The following is a 19,413-nucleotide window of genomic DNA, read 5'->3' as shown; positions in this document are numbered from 1 at the left end:
TGTGTGTGTGTGTGTGTGTGTGTGTGTGTGTGTGTGTGTGTGTGTGTTTAATTAATGTACTGCTATGGGAGCAAGGACCATGTTTGTTTTACTCGCCATCGTGTCATCTGCCTTAAACACAGTGCTGGGCCTCTAGCTGGTGCTTAATAATTATTTGAGGATTAAATAAAGGAAGGAAGGAGTAACTAGATGACCAGGGGCCTGACTTCTGGATTAAACTCCATCATTTAATTAACCATGTGACCTTGGTTAACTCTTCTATTTAATTTTAGAGCTAGAAAGGATCTTACAAATCAGCTTGTTGGATGACTGCAAACTTTTGTTTTAGCAGTGGAATCCCAGGAAGAGCATAGGTGAAATATGAACACAGAAGCAGATGCAAACTTTCTTTTGTATAAGGGCCAACTTTCAAACTTGGATTTGACTATTCAGCACAGAATCACAGGCATCTGCAGCTGGTAGCAAATTCATGAATCATCCATCCCTAGGTCCACAATGTCACACAGTGTGCAAAGGAGATAGGCCCATTTTCATGTCAAATACACAGAAGACGTAAGACCTGAATTCACGGCTTCCCAGCTGCAGGTTAGGATTGTTTCCTCCACCATGCTTCCTCGTCTCCTATTTCAGTTGGCCCAGAAGTGTTCCTTGACCTTAAGACGAAGCTTAAGCTGTCTTAGAGAGAGCTCTAGAGAGTTTTTTGCATTCTCCAATTTACTTAAGTCCACATTTTTCGTGTCCTTATGATACAAGGCAGAACAAAAATCACTCTGGGGATCCAGAAATGAATTATATGTAAGTCCTGGCCTCACACAGTTTCCAGTAAGGTGAAAGAGAAATACAAGAATGGTATTTCTCCAAATGGTTGACAACTAAAGAGGTGTAAGTGTAGAGAGCTGTGGAAATATCAAAGAGAGGTGATCAAGTTGAGTGGGGAGAGTCCAAGATGGTTTCTTAGACTCTCAAAGAGGAAGAATCTGGGGCTAAGTCCTTTTGGGATGAGTAGGATTCCCAAAGGCCAAAGACCAGTTCGGACTTGCTCAAGAAAGAGGTATTCACTGAGAGTCCCTACTTGTTTCCAAATGTGTGAATATGTCTGGGTAGGATATTTGCTCTATTAATAGCATCTGCAAAACAACACAGCCTACACCTGATGGAACTGACTAAAAACACTGTCTGTGACTATGCATGCAGATAAACCAGGGCTTGAATCCCAGTCCCACCACTCACGGACTGTGTGACTTTGGACAAGTTATTTCACCTAGCAGAAGCCCAGTTACCCCTTCTATAAAGTGGAGAAAAACAAATAGATGCTATCTCTGATGTTACTGTAAGGTTTAATGAGATAGTGTACAAAGTACTATGCCTAGCACACAGTAGTAAGTACTCAAAAAATATTAGCTATTCTCACTCTCCATTGCTAATCTCTTGCACAATGTAATAAATTAAATAGATGGATAAATGAATAAATAAATAGATAAATTAATAATGAAAAAGTGCATAACAGACTTGGCTCAGACACTCCTCCATACAGCGAGGCCCATGCCAATGTGTGGCCCCCCAAAAGCACTCAGTGAATGAAAAGCAAAGGCAAGCTTAGCCCAGCTCTTACCTGTATATTTTATATCTGGTTGTAAATCCTTGACGGTGTCTTTCCACAAAGGATAGGTAGCTCCTGGAGTGGTGGAAAGGCCCCCTGTCTGAAATAAGCCAATCAAATTCCTTGGAGACATGTTGGTCTGTCCCAGCTGGTTCCTGGTGGGAGGGCTGCACTGAGATACGGCCCCATACAAACAGGAAGTAGAGGAGCTCAACAAACCTCCAGTTCATGCTTTTCTGCCGGCCTTTTTCCTCTCATTCTTGCTCCATTCTGTGGAGTCCTATGAAGAAGAGAATAAAAAAGAGAGAGAAAGAAAGAGGAAACAAAAGAGGGAGAGAGGAAAGGGGGGAGGGTGAAGCAAAATAAAAGGAAGAGAGAGAGAGACAAAGGAAAAATTTTTTAAATGCTCTTAACACATCATCATAATCCTTTACATCAGTAGAGTGTGTCAGGGTTTACAAAAATCAGTGCAGTTTCTGGTTAAGAGCGTGGCCTCTATGGACATCTGGGCTTGCACTCCTGCTTTGTTGTTCACGTGTTCTGTGAACACGCATGAACACGTACAAACTGCTGAATCTCTTAGGGATGCAGTTTCCTCATCCGTAAAACAGAGGACGGGCTTAAGCGCCTGTATCTTGGCACCTGGCACATCATAGGTATTCAAGGCATAAGTGTTGAAAGAGTGAAATGAATGAATGCAGAAACAGAGTCTCCTACAGCCAGGAAGGAACTTGGAGATAGAACTCCAGTATCCATCCCACCCGCTATCTTCACAAACAACCTGAATCTCACAGCAGGGACTCGGTGAAGAAGAATCCCTTTCTCTCCTCCTCTCCCACAGACATGCACCAACTGAACACAGGCTTTGCTTTTGCATCATCAGGTGAGTACAAAAAGTCTTGGGATGCATCATGATCACGACTATCCGGGTTGAATACCTTACAGATGGAGAGTTTATGGAGTTCATTCGAACGCGCTTCTACAACGCTTAGTGGACTGTCTCCTTCACCCCAAGGAAATGTAACTAGAGGATCCACCCATCAGTGACTCTGAGCCTCGAGGTTCTCTCGTACTCAGAAGGGGGACTAAAAGCCAAGGAACTAGTGGGGTCTTGCCCGCCTCTTTTTTCGGTGGTAGCACAGCACAGGGGTGCCATGTTGGAGAAATGCTTAAGACTAAGGGAGAGCTTAAGTAGGGGCTCCTTGGAAAATTTACAAGTTTTGTTTTTGTCATCACAACATCATTCTACTTGCTAGTTTAACACTGTGCTGTGTCCACCACCCCACTTAGTCTAGAAGAGCTTATCCTACTCTACACTGAAAGGTAGCTGGGAATGCAGGCTCCATCAATTATAAACTGTATTATTTCAGGCAAGTGATTTCACTTTCTGGGCCTCAGTTTCCTTGTCTGTAAAATGTAGTTAACAATAGCACCTACACCCAGAACTAGCATGAGAATGAAATGACACCATTTATGTCAAGTGTCCCATGAAGCACCTGACATTTTTAGGAAGTGCTCAATAAATGGCATCAGTGATGATGAGGATACAGGTAATGATAAATCTTGATGGTGATGATGTCCACACAGTCCCTGCTGGGAGCGTCTTTGCTCCTACAGTCCCCACTGCCCCACCAAATCCCATTTATCTTTCAGTAGCCAGTTGAGGTCAGGTCCTCAAAGGTCATTTCCTTTTTCTATTCCTCTCAAAAATTGTTAGTTGTTCCTTTCTTTCAGCTCTCATTGCTCCTTTATATAACTGTATGTTAGTACTTACTATCTTTTATTGTACTTATTTGTTTGTGTCCATTTTGCTCACGGGACTGTGAGTCTTTAACTGGCAAGAATCTTTAAAAGACTTTCTATATACTGCTGGCTGTGTGACTGGACAGTCATGGCCTCTATCTAGATCTCAGATTTTTATGTCTAACATTTAAAAACATGGCGAGGACAAAACCAATTTGTCAAGTGGAAAACCACATAGAAACATGAAGAAATATGATCCCTTACTTGTCTACTCTTCCAGCTGAAAATGGGAAGAAAGTCAAGCTAAGAAAGAGACAAAATCAAAAAAAGAGAGGGCTTCCCTGGTGGTGCAGTGGTTGAGAGTACGCCTGCCGATGCAGGGGATGCAGGCTCGTGCCCCGGTCCGGGAAGATCCCACATGCCGCGGAGCGGCTGGGCCCGTGAGCCATGGCCACTGAGCCTGCGCATCCGGAGCCTGTGCTCCACAACGGGAGAGGCCACAACAGTGGGAGAGGCCACATCAGTGAGAGAGGCCCGCGTACCGCAAAAAAAAAAAAAGAGAGATGTGAATTTCCGACCCAATTGGCGATTTCTCTCCGTGGTCCGACTGCACCATTTTATTATGAGTAGCTACAAAAATCTACTTGGCACTGCAGGCCCCAGCTGTCGGGGGCAAAGGAAAAAGGCATGTGAGCAGAGGAGTGGGCTGGCAGAAGCTGTGGCCTCAGGTTTTGTTCAGAGCCTACAACAAAGACGTACATGTGGAGTGCAGAACTGTAACAGCTCCAGCTGCCAAAACCGTCTGCCAGAGCCCACCTGAGCGGCAAGCAGCGGGTGGAGGCGATTGTTCAGAGATCCTGGCGGGGAGCTACAGCACACTGAAATCACAGCGTGTCACCCATCCAGCCCTTCTGCGTGGCTTCTGCTGTAAGTGGGTGCGGGGTGGGAGCCTGGGAGAGAATGCCTGGCTGTTAGACTGTTCACAAGGAAACAGGATTCGGAACACTGCAGCTTTCAAAAGTGAAACAAGGCTAGACATGGAACATCAGCGTATGTGTGTGTGTGTCTGTGCATCAGAGGGTAAGACCTCAGCCCTGAGCCCTAGAATTTGCTGAAATTTGAAAGATGGAACCCAGTGCTTTCATTCTGGCAGCCATTTTTCCACCTAAGGGACATCTTTGCTTGTCCCAACGGAGGGGATGCTACTGGCATCTAGTGGGTAGAGGCCACGGATGCTGCCGCACATCCTACAGTGCACGGGATGGCCCCTCCCCCCATGACAAAGACTATTGGACCTAAAATGTCAGTGGAGCAAAAGTTAAATCCTGCTCTAATCCAACTCCTTCTTACAAGATCAGGACCTGAGTGGCTGACTGGGCTAGACTCCTGTCTTCCAGCTCCTGGTTTTCATGCTGCCACATTGTCTTGGCTGGGCAGTGGGCCAAGACAGGTCAGTAGCTGTGTCTGAACCTCTTTTGCAGTTGGGGTCTACGATACAATCTACATCTCAGCAAGTACACATGACTGCTTCACAGAAGAAGTCTGAATACATCTCTCTTGGCTCAGAAAATCACAATAATCCACAGAACACTAAAAATGAACACGCAAGTTTCTATGAGGTGCATTTGAATAGAACTGGACATTTTGTTGGGCAAGAGCAAGGATTAGCATGTATGTTACCTAAATATTGTCATATCACGACAGACACAGTGATTCCCATTCTGTAAAAAGGCCCAAATTCGCACCAACTGTACTGGAGACTTGGGTTAATATAAGGGTCCCATGACTGATATGTATGGAGCACCTATTGTGTACTTGGATCGAAAAATGTCTGTTCTCTTGGCAGTAGCCAAAGCATCCAATTCAGACTAGATGTTAACAAAGGTTTCTTCCCCGAGGTGGGTACAGCTCTCCCATTTAACAGATGAGCACGTTGGAACTTGAAGACGTTAAATAACTTTCCCAAGCTTGCAGGTCCTAAGTATTCAAGAATCTAACCTGTGTATATCTCATTACGGGTATAGTTTCCACTACATCCCCACCCTCACCCCACCCAGCTGAAATTAGATCCTGCCCTCTAGAGATTCAAAATATTGTGGAGGAGTCACACCGAGGCCTGAGGAATTCTAGTATGAAATAGGCTGTCATAAATACTATAAGCAAAGAAAAACGTCCCGTGGAAGAATAGAGGCCAGAGCTAATGTTTCCGGACAAGAGACCTGGAAAGGATCCTTACAAGAGGTGGTGTTTGAGCGGGGCCTTCATAGCATGCAAGCTTTTGGTGAGCAGAGATGAGCAAAAGGGAATTTGAGCAGAGCAAGTGCCATACAGCAAGCCTTGGGGGTGGGAGAGGGCAGAGTGATGGCGTGTGTGCCCAGAGTAGCACCCAGGTGGCAGAGGCTTGAGTGAGATTTTAGGACCCAGGTAGGGCCTCCAAGCACCTGTATCTCCCTCTGAATCCCTCAAGCAAGGACTGTGTATTTCATTTCCGTGCTATCCACCAAGGGCAAAGCACTGTAGATGTTCAATAAATTCATTCATTCATCCATTAACAGGTTTAGCTGGAAATTAAACAGTGAGCAGGGCTTCTTTTCTGTTGGGCTGGGAGAAGTAAACAAATGAGCAGTAAATGTACGTGTGACGGTGAGCAGTGCTCTAAAGAAAACCAAAGCAGATAAAACAGGATTGCTGCTTTACATACAAGGTGCTGAGGAAAAGCTGCTCTGATGAAGTCACCTTTGAGAGGCGACCTGAAGAAAGTGAAGGAGTGAGCGATGCAGAGCTTCGGGGAAAAAGAAATGTCAGTGGAAGGAGAGGAAAGAGAGGGTCAGCAACGGTTTGCATTTCGATACAGTCAGAGGCCAAGTTGTATTTCAGTCTCCTGCAGGGAGCTTACAGTTTAGTTGCGATGCAGGTCAGTTGGAGGAGGGAATCACCAATCCATTAACTGAGCACTTACTATGTGCTGCTTTACACATGTGACCTTGTTGCAATACGGAGAGGTTATGGTCCCCATTTACATGTGGGGGGAGGGGACACTAAGGTCCGGAAAGGATAAGTAACTGGCCCACCATCACAGAGCTGGCAAATGGCAGAGTTAGAACTGGAGGCTGTGCTGTCCACGCTGGGAGCCACTGACCACGTGTGGCTACTGAGCACTTGAAATACGGCTCATCCAAATTGAGATGTGCTGTGAGTATGAAATACACACCCACCGGATCTCAGACACTTAGAGGAACCGGCTGTAAAATATCTCACGGATATTTTATGTTGGCTACATGTCGAAATAGTACTATTTTGGATGTACTGGAGTAAATACAATATGTTATTAAAATTTGTTTCACCTGTTTCCTTTTAATTGTTTTAATGTGGCTGCTAAAACTTTAAAATTACGCATATGGATGGTATTCTATTTTCACTGGGTAAGACAGAGCTCAAACGAACCTTTTCCGCTCTGTGACACCACCTGGAAAGGTCACTCATCCATCTCCTTTTGTTTTGTTCGTTTTTTATCTTGTTTTTCAGGTATAGTTGATTTACAATGTTGTGTTAGTTTCAGGTGTACAGCAAAGTGATCCAGTTACACATACATGTATATCTATTTTTTTCAGATTCTTTTCCCTTATAGGTTATTACAAAATATTGAGTGTAGTTCCGTTCCCTGTGCTATACAGGAGGTCCTTGCTGGTTATCTATTTTAAATATAGTAGTGTTATATGTTAATCAAAAACTCCTAATTATCCCACCCCCCTTCCCCTTTGGTAAGCATAAGTTTGTTTTCTATGTCTGTGGGTCTATTTCTGTTTTGTATATAAGTTCTTTTGTATCATTTTTTTAGATTCCTTCTCCTTGCTTTTATTAACATTTGGAGAACCCAATTTACTCCCCACTATGACTAATTGAGCACTTGCCCCCTCCCTTCAAAATCAACAAACAAACAGTAAATACATTTCAAATAAAAACTCCCATGCTCACGGCCACGTCTCTCCATCCCCAAATCGCAGGGACAGCTCTGGATATCCACCACCATGCATTTTAGAACTGTTGTTTTTCCAACATTCATAAAGGGAACATCCTGCCACTGAGTTTTAGAGCCTGTGAAAGAGAGGCTGGTTCTATTTCCGAGCACCGTCCTTGACCTGACTGTGACCTTCCGTGAGTCACAGGCCGGCTGCTGTGAGGGGCTCTGGTTGGCGTGGAGCTGCGGACGTGGGCTGAAGCACGGAGAGCACGTCAGCTGAACCATGCTATATATACACGCCAGCAGTGTCATTAAGGGAACGGGTTCATCCCACACGGAGCACATTCTCTAATTCTTGCCACTGTAAATTACTTACATCCGAGGAGCACACACCGGAGACAGAGGAGAGAAGGGCCTTCCAGTAGCAGTATCACCAGCTCCCCCTCTGGAGTTTCCTACAGGGACTGCTGGGCCGTAGCTCACATTCAGGCCAGAGAGTGGAAGGGGACGCTTGCTCTGTCCCCATCCCTGGGGCCCTGAGGCTGATGACCCAATCTGAGATCACCCACAGTGCCTGCATCCTAAGCCTGGGTCAACCTGAGAAGCTCATCCAGGCTTCCAGATAAGACACCTCCCAGGAGATACAAAGCTACAAAGCTGGGTGACCTTGAGCACATTAATAACCCCCTTTGCCTCAGTTTCCTCATCTGTAAAATTCAGGCAGTAATAGGAGGATGAGTACCTCCTAGGGTTCAGATAAGAATTAAAATAGGACTTCAAATACAATTATCTTAGTCTAGTTTTGAGCCAAGACCAAGACAATAGTTATTATATTCTAAAGAGGGGTGCCTGACCACTATACAGGACGTATAAAAAAGGGAGCCAAAAGGCACTTTTTGAGATTCTTAACCTCTCACCCACAGGGTAACAGAGTGAGATGTCGGGATCTCCAGTGGAGTCTGAGGGAGAACGGCCTGCCTGCTGTGAATGCCCCTGCCCACTCCCATACAGCTCCAGGGGAGAGTCAGGGGAGTAGCCCTGCACCTCAAGCTTCAACAAGACCCCACAAAGAACATGATAAATGTCCCAGAAGCTTGGAGGAATATGGCAGATTGGTGTCTGACTCACACGGCAGAAATCTAAAAAAAGAATTCTAAAGAGGGAATTCTACAGAGGGCTGAAACCTGGCGGCGGAGTAGAGGCTGCAAATTGGGAAGTAAGTGCTGAGCTCCTGTGTAAAAGGAATGTTTCCCTCATGGATCGGAGGTAGGCCACATGCAAGAGAAAGCTAAAGTGGAGGGAAAGGGCACGCCAGTGTGAATGAAAAATGCTGCCTGCCACGTTAGTAAACAAAGGATGTTGTGGCCATCAAGCCACTACGGCCCCCTCAACCGAAGGTGCGCCCTGACGGACTCAGGATGGGAGAGCACAGGATACTGGCCTTAGACAGCTAAGGTGCATATCAAAGGAATGATTCCAATGAGCCCAGGCTCTTGCACCTTGAGATACCTCAAGTCAAATTCATTAACTTGAGGTATCTGGTTTTCTTTGGTAATCAGTACTCTTTCGAAGTTCCAACCACCTGTTCTTTGTGGCAAAAATTCTTATACAACCTGGTTCCTCCCTTACCTCTTTGGAGAAATCTCTCAGAGCTCTCTGAGGGGCTGTGTCCCATGCTCAAGTCCTCAGTTTTGTCCACCAAATGAAACATGATGCTCAACTTTTAGGTTGTGCGTTTTTTTTTTTTTTTCAGGTGACACCAGTCAGGGGAAAGTGGGATTGGCCTGACATCGATCAAGGGTCCAAGGAATGAGTGGTCAGAAAGCAGTGGAAAAGATGTGCATTTTCCTTCATCAAAAGAATCACAAGTGAGAGATCTCAGGGAAGAATGAAAGCTCCAAAGATACCCACCAAATGTTGTAAGTTAAAAAGGTTGGAATTAAACGCCTGCTAAGCCCACAGAGAACTGATGCACAGTTGTCAAAAAAGTACTAGTCAAGGAAGATTCTTGCTACCTCCTATCTCTCCATCCTTCACCAAATCCCGCACCTTGAAGAAATCAAGATGAAGGTTAGCAAGAAGGAGGAGATACGACAAAATCATTGGGAAAAGACAGGAGAAACTGGAGGAAAGTTAAGTTTCCACTTTAAATGAAATCTGATTTACTTTGTAACACACTGAACTGGAAACTTTAACTACTGAACTGAGACTATATGTGATAAGCAGAGGTGAATAGAAAATTGTTGAACATAATTTGGAAAAATCACGGACTTGCCTTAACTTTCATCCAAATGCCAGAGGAAACCCGATAAAAGTAAGTTTAAACAGAGTGAGAGAAGAATTAAGTTTTTTTATTTGTCTTTGTTTTTGTTTATTTCCTGATCTTACTCTGAATCCTATTTGGTCAAAGAAAAGATTTCACGTATTAAAATGCTTAACTCAGTGTCCAGCTCAATGTAAAAGTTCAATGAACTCCAATTAGTATTTACTAATCAGGGCACAGGAGCAGGAAAAAATACCAGAACTTCTAGTCACGTGTTTATTATCTACATTCAGTGTCAGCCCAAATATCAGACAGTCACAAGTCACCAATGATACCAGAATGAAGAATGCGAGCCCTACAGCATGAAGAAGCTGGGCTCCATCTTCCCTTCACTTTCAGTGTCTTGTGATGCCCTGGCATTTATCTGTGCCTAGTGATATGCAGTTTGCAATTATGTTATCTGATTTTAACTAAACCAACTCTCACAAAATAAGTAAGTGGCTTAAAAAGAATCTGTGGATGACGTTAATGATAATAATTCAACCCAACGTGAGCAAGAAAATGGTAGAGGACCAGCCACATCACAATGCCAAACCCAAACAATAAGGATCAAATCATATTTTTCAAGAATTGTCCAGAAAACTCTCATTTGAAAAGATACATGCATCCCAATATTCACAGTAGCACTATTTACGATAGCTAAGGCATGGACACAACCCAAATGTCCATTGACAGATGAATGGATAAAGAAGATGTGGTATGTGTGTGTATATATATACATACATACACATACTGTATATACACACACATATATGTGTATATATGTATATATTGACACACACACACACACACATATATATATAAAATGGAATATTACTCAGCCAGAAAAAAGAATGAAATAATGCCATTTGCAGTAACATGGATGGACACAGAGATTATCGTATTAAGTAAATCAGAAGGAGAAAGATACATATCATATGATATCACTTATACGTGGAATCTAAAAAAATGACACAAATGAACTTACTTACAAAACAGAAATAACCTCACAGACACAGAAAACAAACTTATGGTTACCAAAGGGGATAGCAGCATGGTGGAGGGATAAATTAGGAGTATGGGATTAACATATACACACTATTATACATAAAAGAGGTAAACAACAAGGACCTACTGTATAGCACAGGAAACTACACTCAATATCTTGTAATAACCTATAATGGAAAAAAATCTGAAAAAGAATATATATATGTGAATATATATGTATAACTGAATCACTTTACTGTACACTTGGAACTAATACAACATTGTAAATTACCTATACTTCAATTTTTAAAAAGTCATTGACAAATTAAAAGTATCACTGAAAAAACCCCAAAAGAACTGGCCAATTTGAGATGATCAAGAGGACTGATTAAAATATGGATTTACATATACAATTATTAATGCTGATCCTTGCTCTAAGGGAACATTGAGCCCTGAGGAGCTGTGATATTAGCTAGTGAAGGTAACATGCATAAGTAATTCAGGTACATACATTAATAGGGAGGTATGTAGTCAAAAATTTTTACTGGGTATATGTGTGTGGTTAAAAACAAGCCTAGAACCACTGGACTGAGTGTTCATTATAACGTGCATAGTTTATATTATTTTTTTCAACCACATAATCAATTTGTCTAGGAAATCCCATAGGCTTTTCAAAATCAAAGTATCCCAAATGAAAGCCATCATCACTCTCTCAAATTTCCTCTTCTCATGGTCCACATTCAGGTGAATCACACAGTCTCCCAAATCATGCCTGTGATAAGCTTGAGACTTTTCCCAAATTCTTCCTCTACCCGATTCAACCATCTCCACCACCAAGACCACCATCACCACCATCTCCACATCCTGTCAATTCCCTTTGTTTTCATATTCATCCACTTCTCTTGACAACTTTATCCTTCTCCTGTCTTCCCTGTAAACCTCAGTGTGGTCCTTTACTTCTCCTCCCTCCCCTTATATCCTTTGCTTCAGAAATCCATTCTCTCTTGCTATCTGCCATTCAAAAATAGCGCTCTGACTTGGACGGTCACAGTCATCTTCCTGCTGGTCTTCCTGTTTCATGTATCAATATCTCTGCCACCTCCATCCTAAACACCACTCTAGTTGCCAGAGTGATCTTTCTAGATACAGATATGACTATGACACTCCCCTAGTTAGACAGATTTAACAATTCCTTACTGATCACCTTGCCTCTTAGTCTTGCATTCAATGTTCATGAGCTGGATCCTCTGTATACTAAGCTTTTCTACTTAACTTTTCCACCTCCCACCCTCAAGTCACCCTGTTCTCTAGATTCTCTCCCCAAGTGCACTGACTGAATACACTACAAATCATCATACTTTACTACCTCTGCGCATTCTGTTCTTACAATGCCCATTCCCAGTGCCCACCTTTACAATGGGTCATTCATAATTTACATTATATTTAAATGCCTGAGTAAGAGTGAGTGGATGACTACCCTGCACCTACTATATGATAGATAATGTGCCAGACTGTTTCATATGCTCCATGGCATTAAATCCACAGAACTATCCTTTGAGACAGATAACATTATTTCTATTTTGCAGATGATAAAATGGAGACTCTTCTTAAAATATATAGTTATTCTTGCATGTCAAATTATTTAAAATGGCAGAACTGAACTTCAAACTTAGCCAGTTCTAAGTTCTATGACTCAGTGCTTTAATATACAAAGCTAAAGACCCACATCATCCTTGGTTGTAGTTTTCCTGTTTTGACAAAATCATGAACAACCACAAATTAACTGTAAGTATATTAGTAAAGAGAATGGCTGACAAGTCAAACTGAGGCATAAAACTTCTGGAAATGTTGAATCTAAGGAAGGCCATGACAATCTGAAAGAAAATGGAAATATGTGGAATACTTAGTTTTGTGATTTTGGGGGATCCTTAATACCATTTTTTTCATCATTAATAATGTAAGTTACATATAGCATCTTTTTCTTCATAAATATTTCATTTGGAGGCAAATGAAATATTTGGAAATGTGAAGATCTAAATTCAGTGAAGCTGCCTTTTAAGTGTTCCTTCAAAATCGTCAACAGTCTCTGCAGGAGATATTTCAAAAAGGAAAGTGAAATTAACATTTTAGAATGTCTTTTCTTTGCCAGTTTGGAAAAATCCAAGAAATATTTGTTGAGTCCTTACTATTTTAATTAGCTCTCACAGCCCAGAGTAGGAGGTGGGCACAAAAATGGACAAATTAAACATAATGGGTGGAACCAGAGAGTCGGCAACACATGAAACACCTTTGGGGGGAGACCTTCAAGATGGCGAAGGAGTAAGATGTGAAGATCACCTTCCTCCCCACAAATACAACAGAAATACATCTAAATGTGGAACAACTCCTACAGAACACCTACTGAACGCTGGCAGAAGACCTCAGACTTCCTGAAAGACAAGAAACTCCCCACGAACCTGGCCATGTGGCTGACAGGGTCTTGGTGCTCCAGCCAGGTGTCAGGCCTGTGCCTCTGAGGTGGGAGAGCCAAGTTCAGGACATCGGTCCACCAGAGACCTCCCGGCTCCACGTAATATCAAACGGTGAAAGCTCTCCCAGAGATCTCCATCTCAACACTAGGACCCAGCTCCACTCAACGACCAGCAAGCTACACTGCTGGACACTCTATGCCAAACAATTAGAAAGACAGGAACAAAACCCCACCCATTAGCAGAGAGGCTGCCTAAAATCATAATAAGATCACAGGCACCCCAAAATATACCACCAGATGCGGTCCTGCCCCCCAGAGAGACAAGATCCAGCCTCATCCACCAGAACACAGGCACCAGTCCCCTCCACCAGGAAGCATACACAACCCACGGAACCAATCTTAGCCACTGGGAGCAGACACCAAAAACAACGGGAACTATGAACCTGCAGCCTGCGAAAAGGAGACCCAAAACACAGGAAGTGAAGCAAAATCAGAAGACAGAAAAACACACAGCAGATGAAGAGTCAAGGTAAAAACCCATCAGACCAAACAAATGAAGAGGAAATAGGCAGTCTACCTGAAAAAGAATTCAGAGGAAAGATAGTAAAGATGATCCAAAATCTTGGAAATAGAATGGAGAAAATACAAGAAACGTTTAACAAGGACCTAGAAGAACTAAAGAGCAAACAAACAATCATGAACAACACAACAAATGAAATTAAAAATCCTCTAGAAGGAATCCATAGCAGAATAACTGAGGCAGAAGAACGGATGAGTGACCTGGAAGATAAAATAGTGGAAATAACTACCACAGAGCAGAATAAAGAAAACAGAATGAAAAGAATTGAGGACAGTCTCAGAGACCCCTGGGACAACATTAAACACACCCACATTCGAATTATAGGGGTCCCAGAAGAAGAAGAGAAAAAGAAAGGGACTGAGAAAATATTTGAAGAGGTTATAGTTGAAAACTTTCCTAATATGGGAAAGGAAAGAGTCAATCAAGTCGAGGAAGTGCAGAGAGTTCCATACAGGATAAATCCAAGAGGAAACACACCAAGACACTAGATCAAACTATCAAAAATTAAATACAACGAAATAATATTAAAAGCAGCAAGGGAAAAGCAACATTAACATACAAGGGAATCCCCGTAAGGTTAACGGCTGATCTTTCAGCAGAAACTCTGCAAGCCAGAGGGGAGTGGCAGGACATATTTAAAGTGATGAAAGTAAAAAACTACAACCAAGATGACTCTACCCAGCAAGGATCTCATTCAGATTCGATGGAGAAATTAAAACCTTTACAGACAAGCAATAGCTAAGAGAATTTAGCACCACCAAACCAGCTTTACAACAAATGCTAAAGGAACTTCTCTAGGCAGGAAACACAAGAGAAGGAAAAGACCTATAATAACAAACCCAAAACAATTAATAAAATGGTGATAGGAATACACATATCAATAACTACCTTAAATGGAAATGGATTAAATGCTCCAACCAAAAGACATAGACTGGCTGAATGGATACAAAAACAAGACCCTTATAGCTGTCTACAAGAGACCCATTTCAGACCTAAGACATAACCAGACCGAAAGTGAGGGGATGGAAAAAAATATTCCATGCAAATGGAAATCAAAAGAAAGCTGGAGTAGCAATTCTCATATCAGACAAAATAGACTTTAAAATAAAGACTATTACAAGAGACACAGAAGGACACTACATAAGGATCAATCCAAGAAGAAGATATAACAATTGTAAATACTTATGCGCCCAACACAGGAGCACCTCAGTACATAAGGCAAACGCTAACAGCCATAAAAGGAGAAATCGAGAGTAACACAATCATAGTAGGGGACTTTAACACTCCACTTTCACCAATGGACAGATCATCCAAAATGAAAATAAATAAGGAAACCCAAGCTTTAAATGATACATTAAACAAGATGGAACTGATACTTATAGAACATTCCATACAAAAACAACAGAATACACTTTCTTCTCAAGTACTCATAAAACATTCTCCAGGATAGATCATATCTTGAGTCACAAATCAAGCCTTGGTAAATTTAAGAAAATTGAAATCGTATCAAGTATCTTTTCCGACCACAACGTTATGAGACGAATTATCAATTACAGCAAAATATCTGTAAAAAATGCAAACACATGGGGGCTAAACAATACACTACTAAGTAACCAAGTGATCACTGAAGAGATCAAAGAGGAAATCAAAAAGTACCTAGAAACAAATGACAATGAAAACACGACGACCCAAAATCTACGGGATGCAGCAAAAGCAGTTCTAAGAGGGAAGTTTACAGCAATACAATCCTACCTCAAGAAACAAGAAACATCTCAAATAAACAACCTAACCTTACACCTAAAACAATTAGAGAAAGAACAAAGAAACCCCAAAGTTAGCAGAAGGAAAGAAATCATAAAGACCAGATCAGAAATAAAAGAAAAAGAAATGAAGGAAATGATAGCAAAGATCAATAAAACTAAAAGCTGGTTCTTTGAGAAGATAAACAAAATTGATAAACCATTAGCCAGACTCATCAAGAAACGAAGGGAGAAGACTCAAATCAATAGAATTAGAAATGAAAAAAGAGAAGTAACAACTGACACTGCAGAAATACAAAGGATCACAAGAGACTACTGCAAGCAACTATATGCTGATAAAATGGACAACCTGGAAGAAATGGACAAATTCTTAGAAAAGCACAAACTACTGAGACTTAACCAGGAACAAAAAGAAAATATAAACAGACCAATCATAAGCACTGAAATTGAGACTGTGATTAAAAATCTTCCAACAAACGAAAGCCCAGGACCAGATGGTTTCACAGACGAATTCTATCATTTAGAGAAGAGCTAACACCTATCCTTCTCAAACTCTTCCAAAATATAGCAGAGGGAGGAACACTCCCAAACTCATTCTATGAGGCCACCAAAACCAGACAAAGATGTCACAAAGAAAGAAAACTACAGGTCAATATCACTGATGAACATAGATGCAAAAATCCTCAACAAAACACTAGCAAACAGACTCTAACAGCACATTAAAAGATCATACACCATGATTAAGTGGGGTTTATCCCAGGAATGCAAGGATTCTTCAATATACGCAAATCAATCAATGTGATAAACTATATTAACAAACTGAAGGAGAAAATCCATATGGTCATCTCAATAGATGCAGAAAAAGCTTTTGACAAAATTCAACACCCATTTATGATAAAAACTCTCCAGATAGTACGCATAGAGGGAACTTACCTCAATATAATAAAGGCCATATATGACAAACACACAGCCAACATCATTCTCAATGGTGAAAAACTGAAACCATTTCCTCTAAGATCAGGAACAAGACAAGGTTGCCCACTCTCACCACCCTTATTCAATGCAGTTTTGGAAGTTTTAGCCACAGCAATTAAAGAAGAAAAAGAAATAAAAGGAATCCAAATTGGAAAAGAAGTAAAGCTGTCACTGTTTGCAGATGACATGATACTATACATAGAGAATCCTAAAGATGCTACCAGAAAACTACTAGAGCTAATCAATGAATTTGGTAAAGTAGCAGGAAACAAAATTAATGCACAGAAATCTCTTGCATTCCTATCCACTAATGATGAAAAATCTGAAAGTAAAATTAAGGAAACACACCCATTTACCATTGTAACAAAAAGAATAAAATACCTAGGAATAAACCTACCTAAGGAGACAAAAGACCTGCATGCAGAAAACTATAAGACACTGATGAAAGAAATTAAAGATGATACAAACAGATGGAGAGATATACCATGTTCTTGGATTTCAAGAATCAACATTGTGAAAATGACTATACTACCCAAAGCAATCTACAGATTCAATGCAATCCCTACCAAACTACCACTGGCATTTTTCACAGAACTAGAACAAAAAATTTCACAATTTGTATGGAAACATAAAAGACCCGAATAGTCAAAGCAATCTTGAGAAAGAAAAATGGAGCTGGAGGAATCAGGCTCCTTGACCTCAGACTATACTACAAAGCTACAGTAATTAAGACAGTGTGGTACTGGCACAAAATCAGAAATATAGATGGAACAGGATAGAAAGCCCAGAGATAAACTCATGCACATATGGTCACCTTATTTTTGATAAAGGAGGCAAGAATATACAATGGAGAAAAGACGGCCTCTTCAATAAGTGGTGCTGGGAAAACTGGACAGCTACGTGTGAAAGAATGAAATTAGAACACTCCCTAACACCATACAAAAAAATAAACTCAAAATGGATTAAAGACCTAAATGTAAGGCCAGATACTGTAAAACTTAGAGGAAAACATAGGCAGAACACTCTATGACATAAATCACAGCAAGATCCTTTTTGACCCACCTCCTACAGAAATGGAAATAAATACAAAAATAAACAAATGGGACCTAATGAAACTTAAAAGCTTTTGCACAGCACAGGAAACCATAAACAAGACTAAAAGACAACCCTCAGAATGGGAGAAAATACTTGCAAATGAATCAACTGACAAAGGATTAATCTCGAATATTTACTAGCAGCTCATGCAGCTCAATATCAAAAAAATAAAGAACCCAATCCAAAAATGGGCAGAAGGCCTAAGTAGACATTTCTCCAAAGAAGATATCCAAATTGCCAACAAACACATGAAAGGATGCTCAACATCACTAATCACTAGAGAAATGCAAATCAAAAGTACAATGAGGTATCACCTCACACCAGTCAGCATGATCATCAAAAAATCTACAAATAATAAATGTTGGAGAGGGTGTGGAGAAAAGGGAACCCGCCTGCACTGTTGATGTGAATATAAACTGATACAGCCACTATGGAGAACAGTATGGAGGTTACTTAAAAAACTATAAATAGAACTACCATACGACCCAGCAATCCCATTACTGGGCATATACCCTGAGAAAACCATAATTCAAAAACAGTCATGTACCACAATGTTCATTGCAGCTCTATTTACAATAGCCAGGACATGGAAGCAACCTAAGTGTCCATCGACAGATGAGTGGATAAAGAAGATGTGGCACATATATACAATGGAATATTACTCAGCCATAAATAGGAACAAAACTGAGTTATCTGTAGTGAGGTGGATGGACCTAGAGTCTGCCATACAGAGTGAGGTAAGTCAGAAAGGGAAAAACAAATACCATATGCTAACACATATATATGGAATCCAAAAAAAAAAAAAATGGTTCTGAAGAAGCTAGGGTCAGGACAGGAATAAAGACACAGACGTAGAGAATGGACTCGAGGACACGGGGAGTGGGAAGGGTAAGCTGGGACGAAGTGAGAGAGTGGCATGGACATATATACACTACCAAATGTAAAATAGATAGCTAGTGGGAAGCAGCCAGATAACACAGGGAGATCAGCTCGGTGCTTTGTGGCCATCTAGAGGGGTGGGATAGGGAGACTGGGAGAGAGACGCAAGAGGGAGGAGATATGGGGATATAAGTATATGTATAGCTGATTCACTCTGTTATACAGCACAAACTAACACACCATTGCAAAGCAATTATACTCCAATAAAGATGTTAAAAATAAATAAATAAATATAATGTAACAGGGCAAAAATAGGGTATACCCAGTGTTCTGTGGAGCATGGAGCCCCAAGCTAGGGTCTCGAAGAATGCTTCCTGGAGATGACATCCAGGAGAGGACTTAGAAGATAGAGGGGCATCTGTGAGGTGAGTAAATGCGGGGCCTCCATTTCAGGCCAAGAGAGAAGCATATAAAAGGAATGAAGGATTCTGTTGTGAGTATAAAATCTACAAACGTTTCAAAGTTACTGCAGTGGCAATTTTGAAGCATAGGATAACAGGAGATGAAGCAGAAGAGCTAAATGATGTTCTTTTTTTATAATCATATCTTTATACACAACCAGTTTCTTGAAGACATACATTCTTCTCCCCTCCCGCCATGTATGCCCAGGAACTGGAACCAATCATATTGCAGGCACTAAATTCAGTATTTACTGAATGAATGAACTGAAGAGATGAAGAGCTAGGGCTAGCCCTATAGGATCACAGTGAACCAATGAAAGCTTTTAAACAGAGCAGTTCTATGTTAGAGTTTCATTTTCAGTGGGGTAGTAGTTACATTTAAGAAGGGACAAGGATAAAACTGAGGAGGCTGTTATAATAGTCTAGGCCAGATGTGGTCTAAAGAAGATATATTTGAGAGACAGAAAGTTAAAAAAAAAATTGAAAGGCAAAACTAGCAAGATTTGGTGACTATCTGGGAGAGTGGGGTGAAGAAGGAACAATGTCTCTGATGACTTCTACATCTGGTTTGATGATTAGGCTGATAACCGTGTCATTCAT

The 19,413-nt window shown here is 41.2% G+C and overlaps 1 protein-coding gene across 1 annotated transcript in view; it reads right to left on the bottom strand.

The window, feature by feature from the left end:
- The window catches only part of BRINP1 (BMP/retinoic acid inducible neural specific 1), a 182,018-nt gene that overhangs the window by 123,848 nt on the left and 38,757 nt on the right, over positions 1-19,413 (bottom strand). Inside the window, exon 2 of the mRNA XM_027105976.1 lies at positions 1,613-1,880. Within this exon, the coding sequence (XP_026961777.1) occupies positions 1,613-1,830 (218 nt within the window). The 5' untranslated portion in view covers positions 1,831-1,880. The remainder of the gene's footprint in view (positions 1-1,612; positions 1,881-19,413) is intronic.

The sequence above is a fragment of the Aethalodelphis obliquidens genome, unplaced genomic scaffold (assembly GCF_003676395.1).
Source record: "Aethalodelphis obliquidens isolate GAN/ISIS:26980383/991018 unplaced genomic scaffold, ASM367639v1 scaffold7, whole genome shotgun sequence".
In the NCBI taxonomy this organism is placed as follows: domain Eukaryota; kingdom Metazoa; phylum Chordata; class Mammalia; order Artiodactyla; family Delphinidae; genus Aethalodelphis; species Aethalodelphis obliquidens.
The sequence above is the reverse complement of the archived record's forward strand: the minus strand, read 5'-3'. Positions and strand labels throughout refer to the sequence as shown.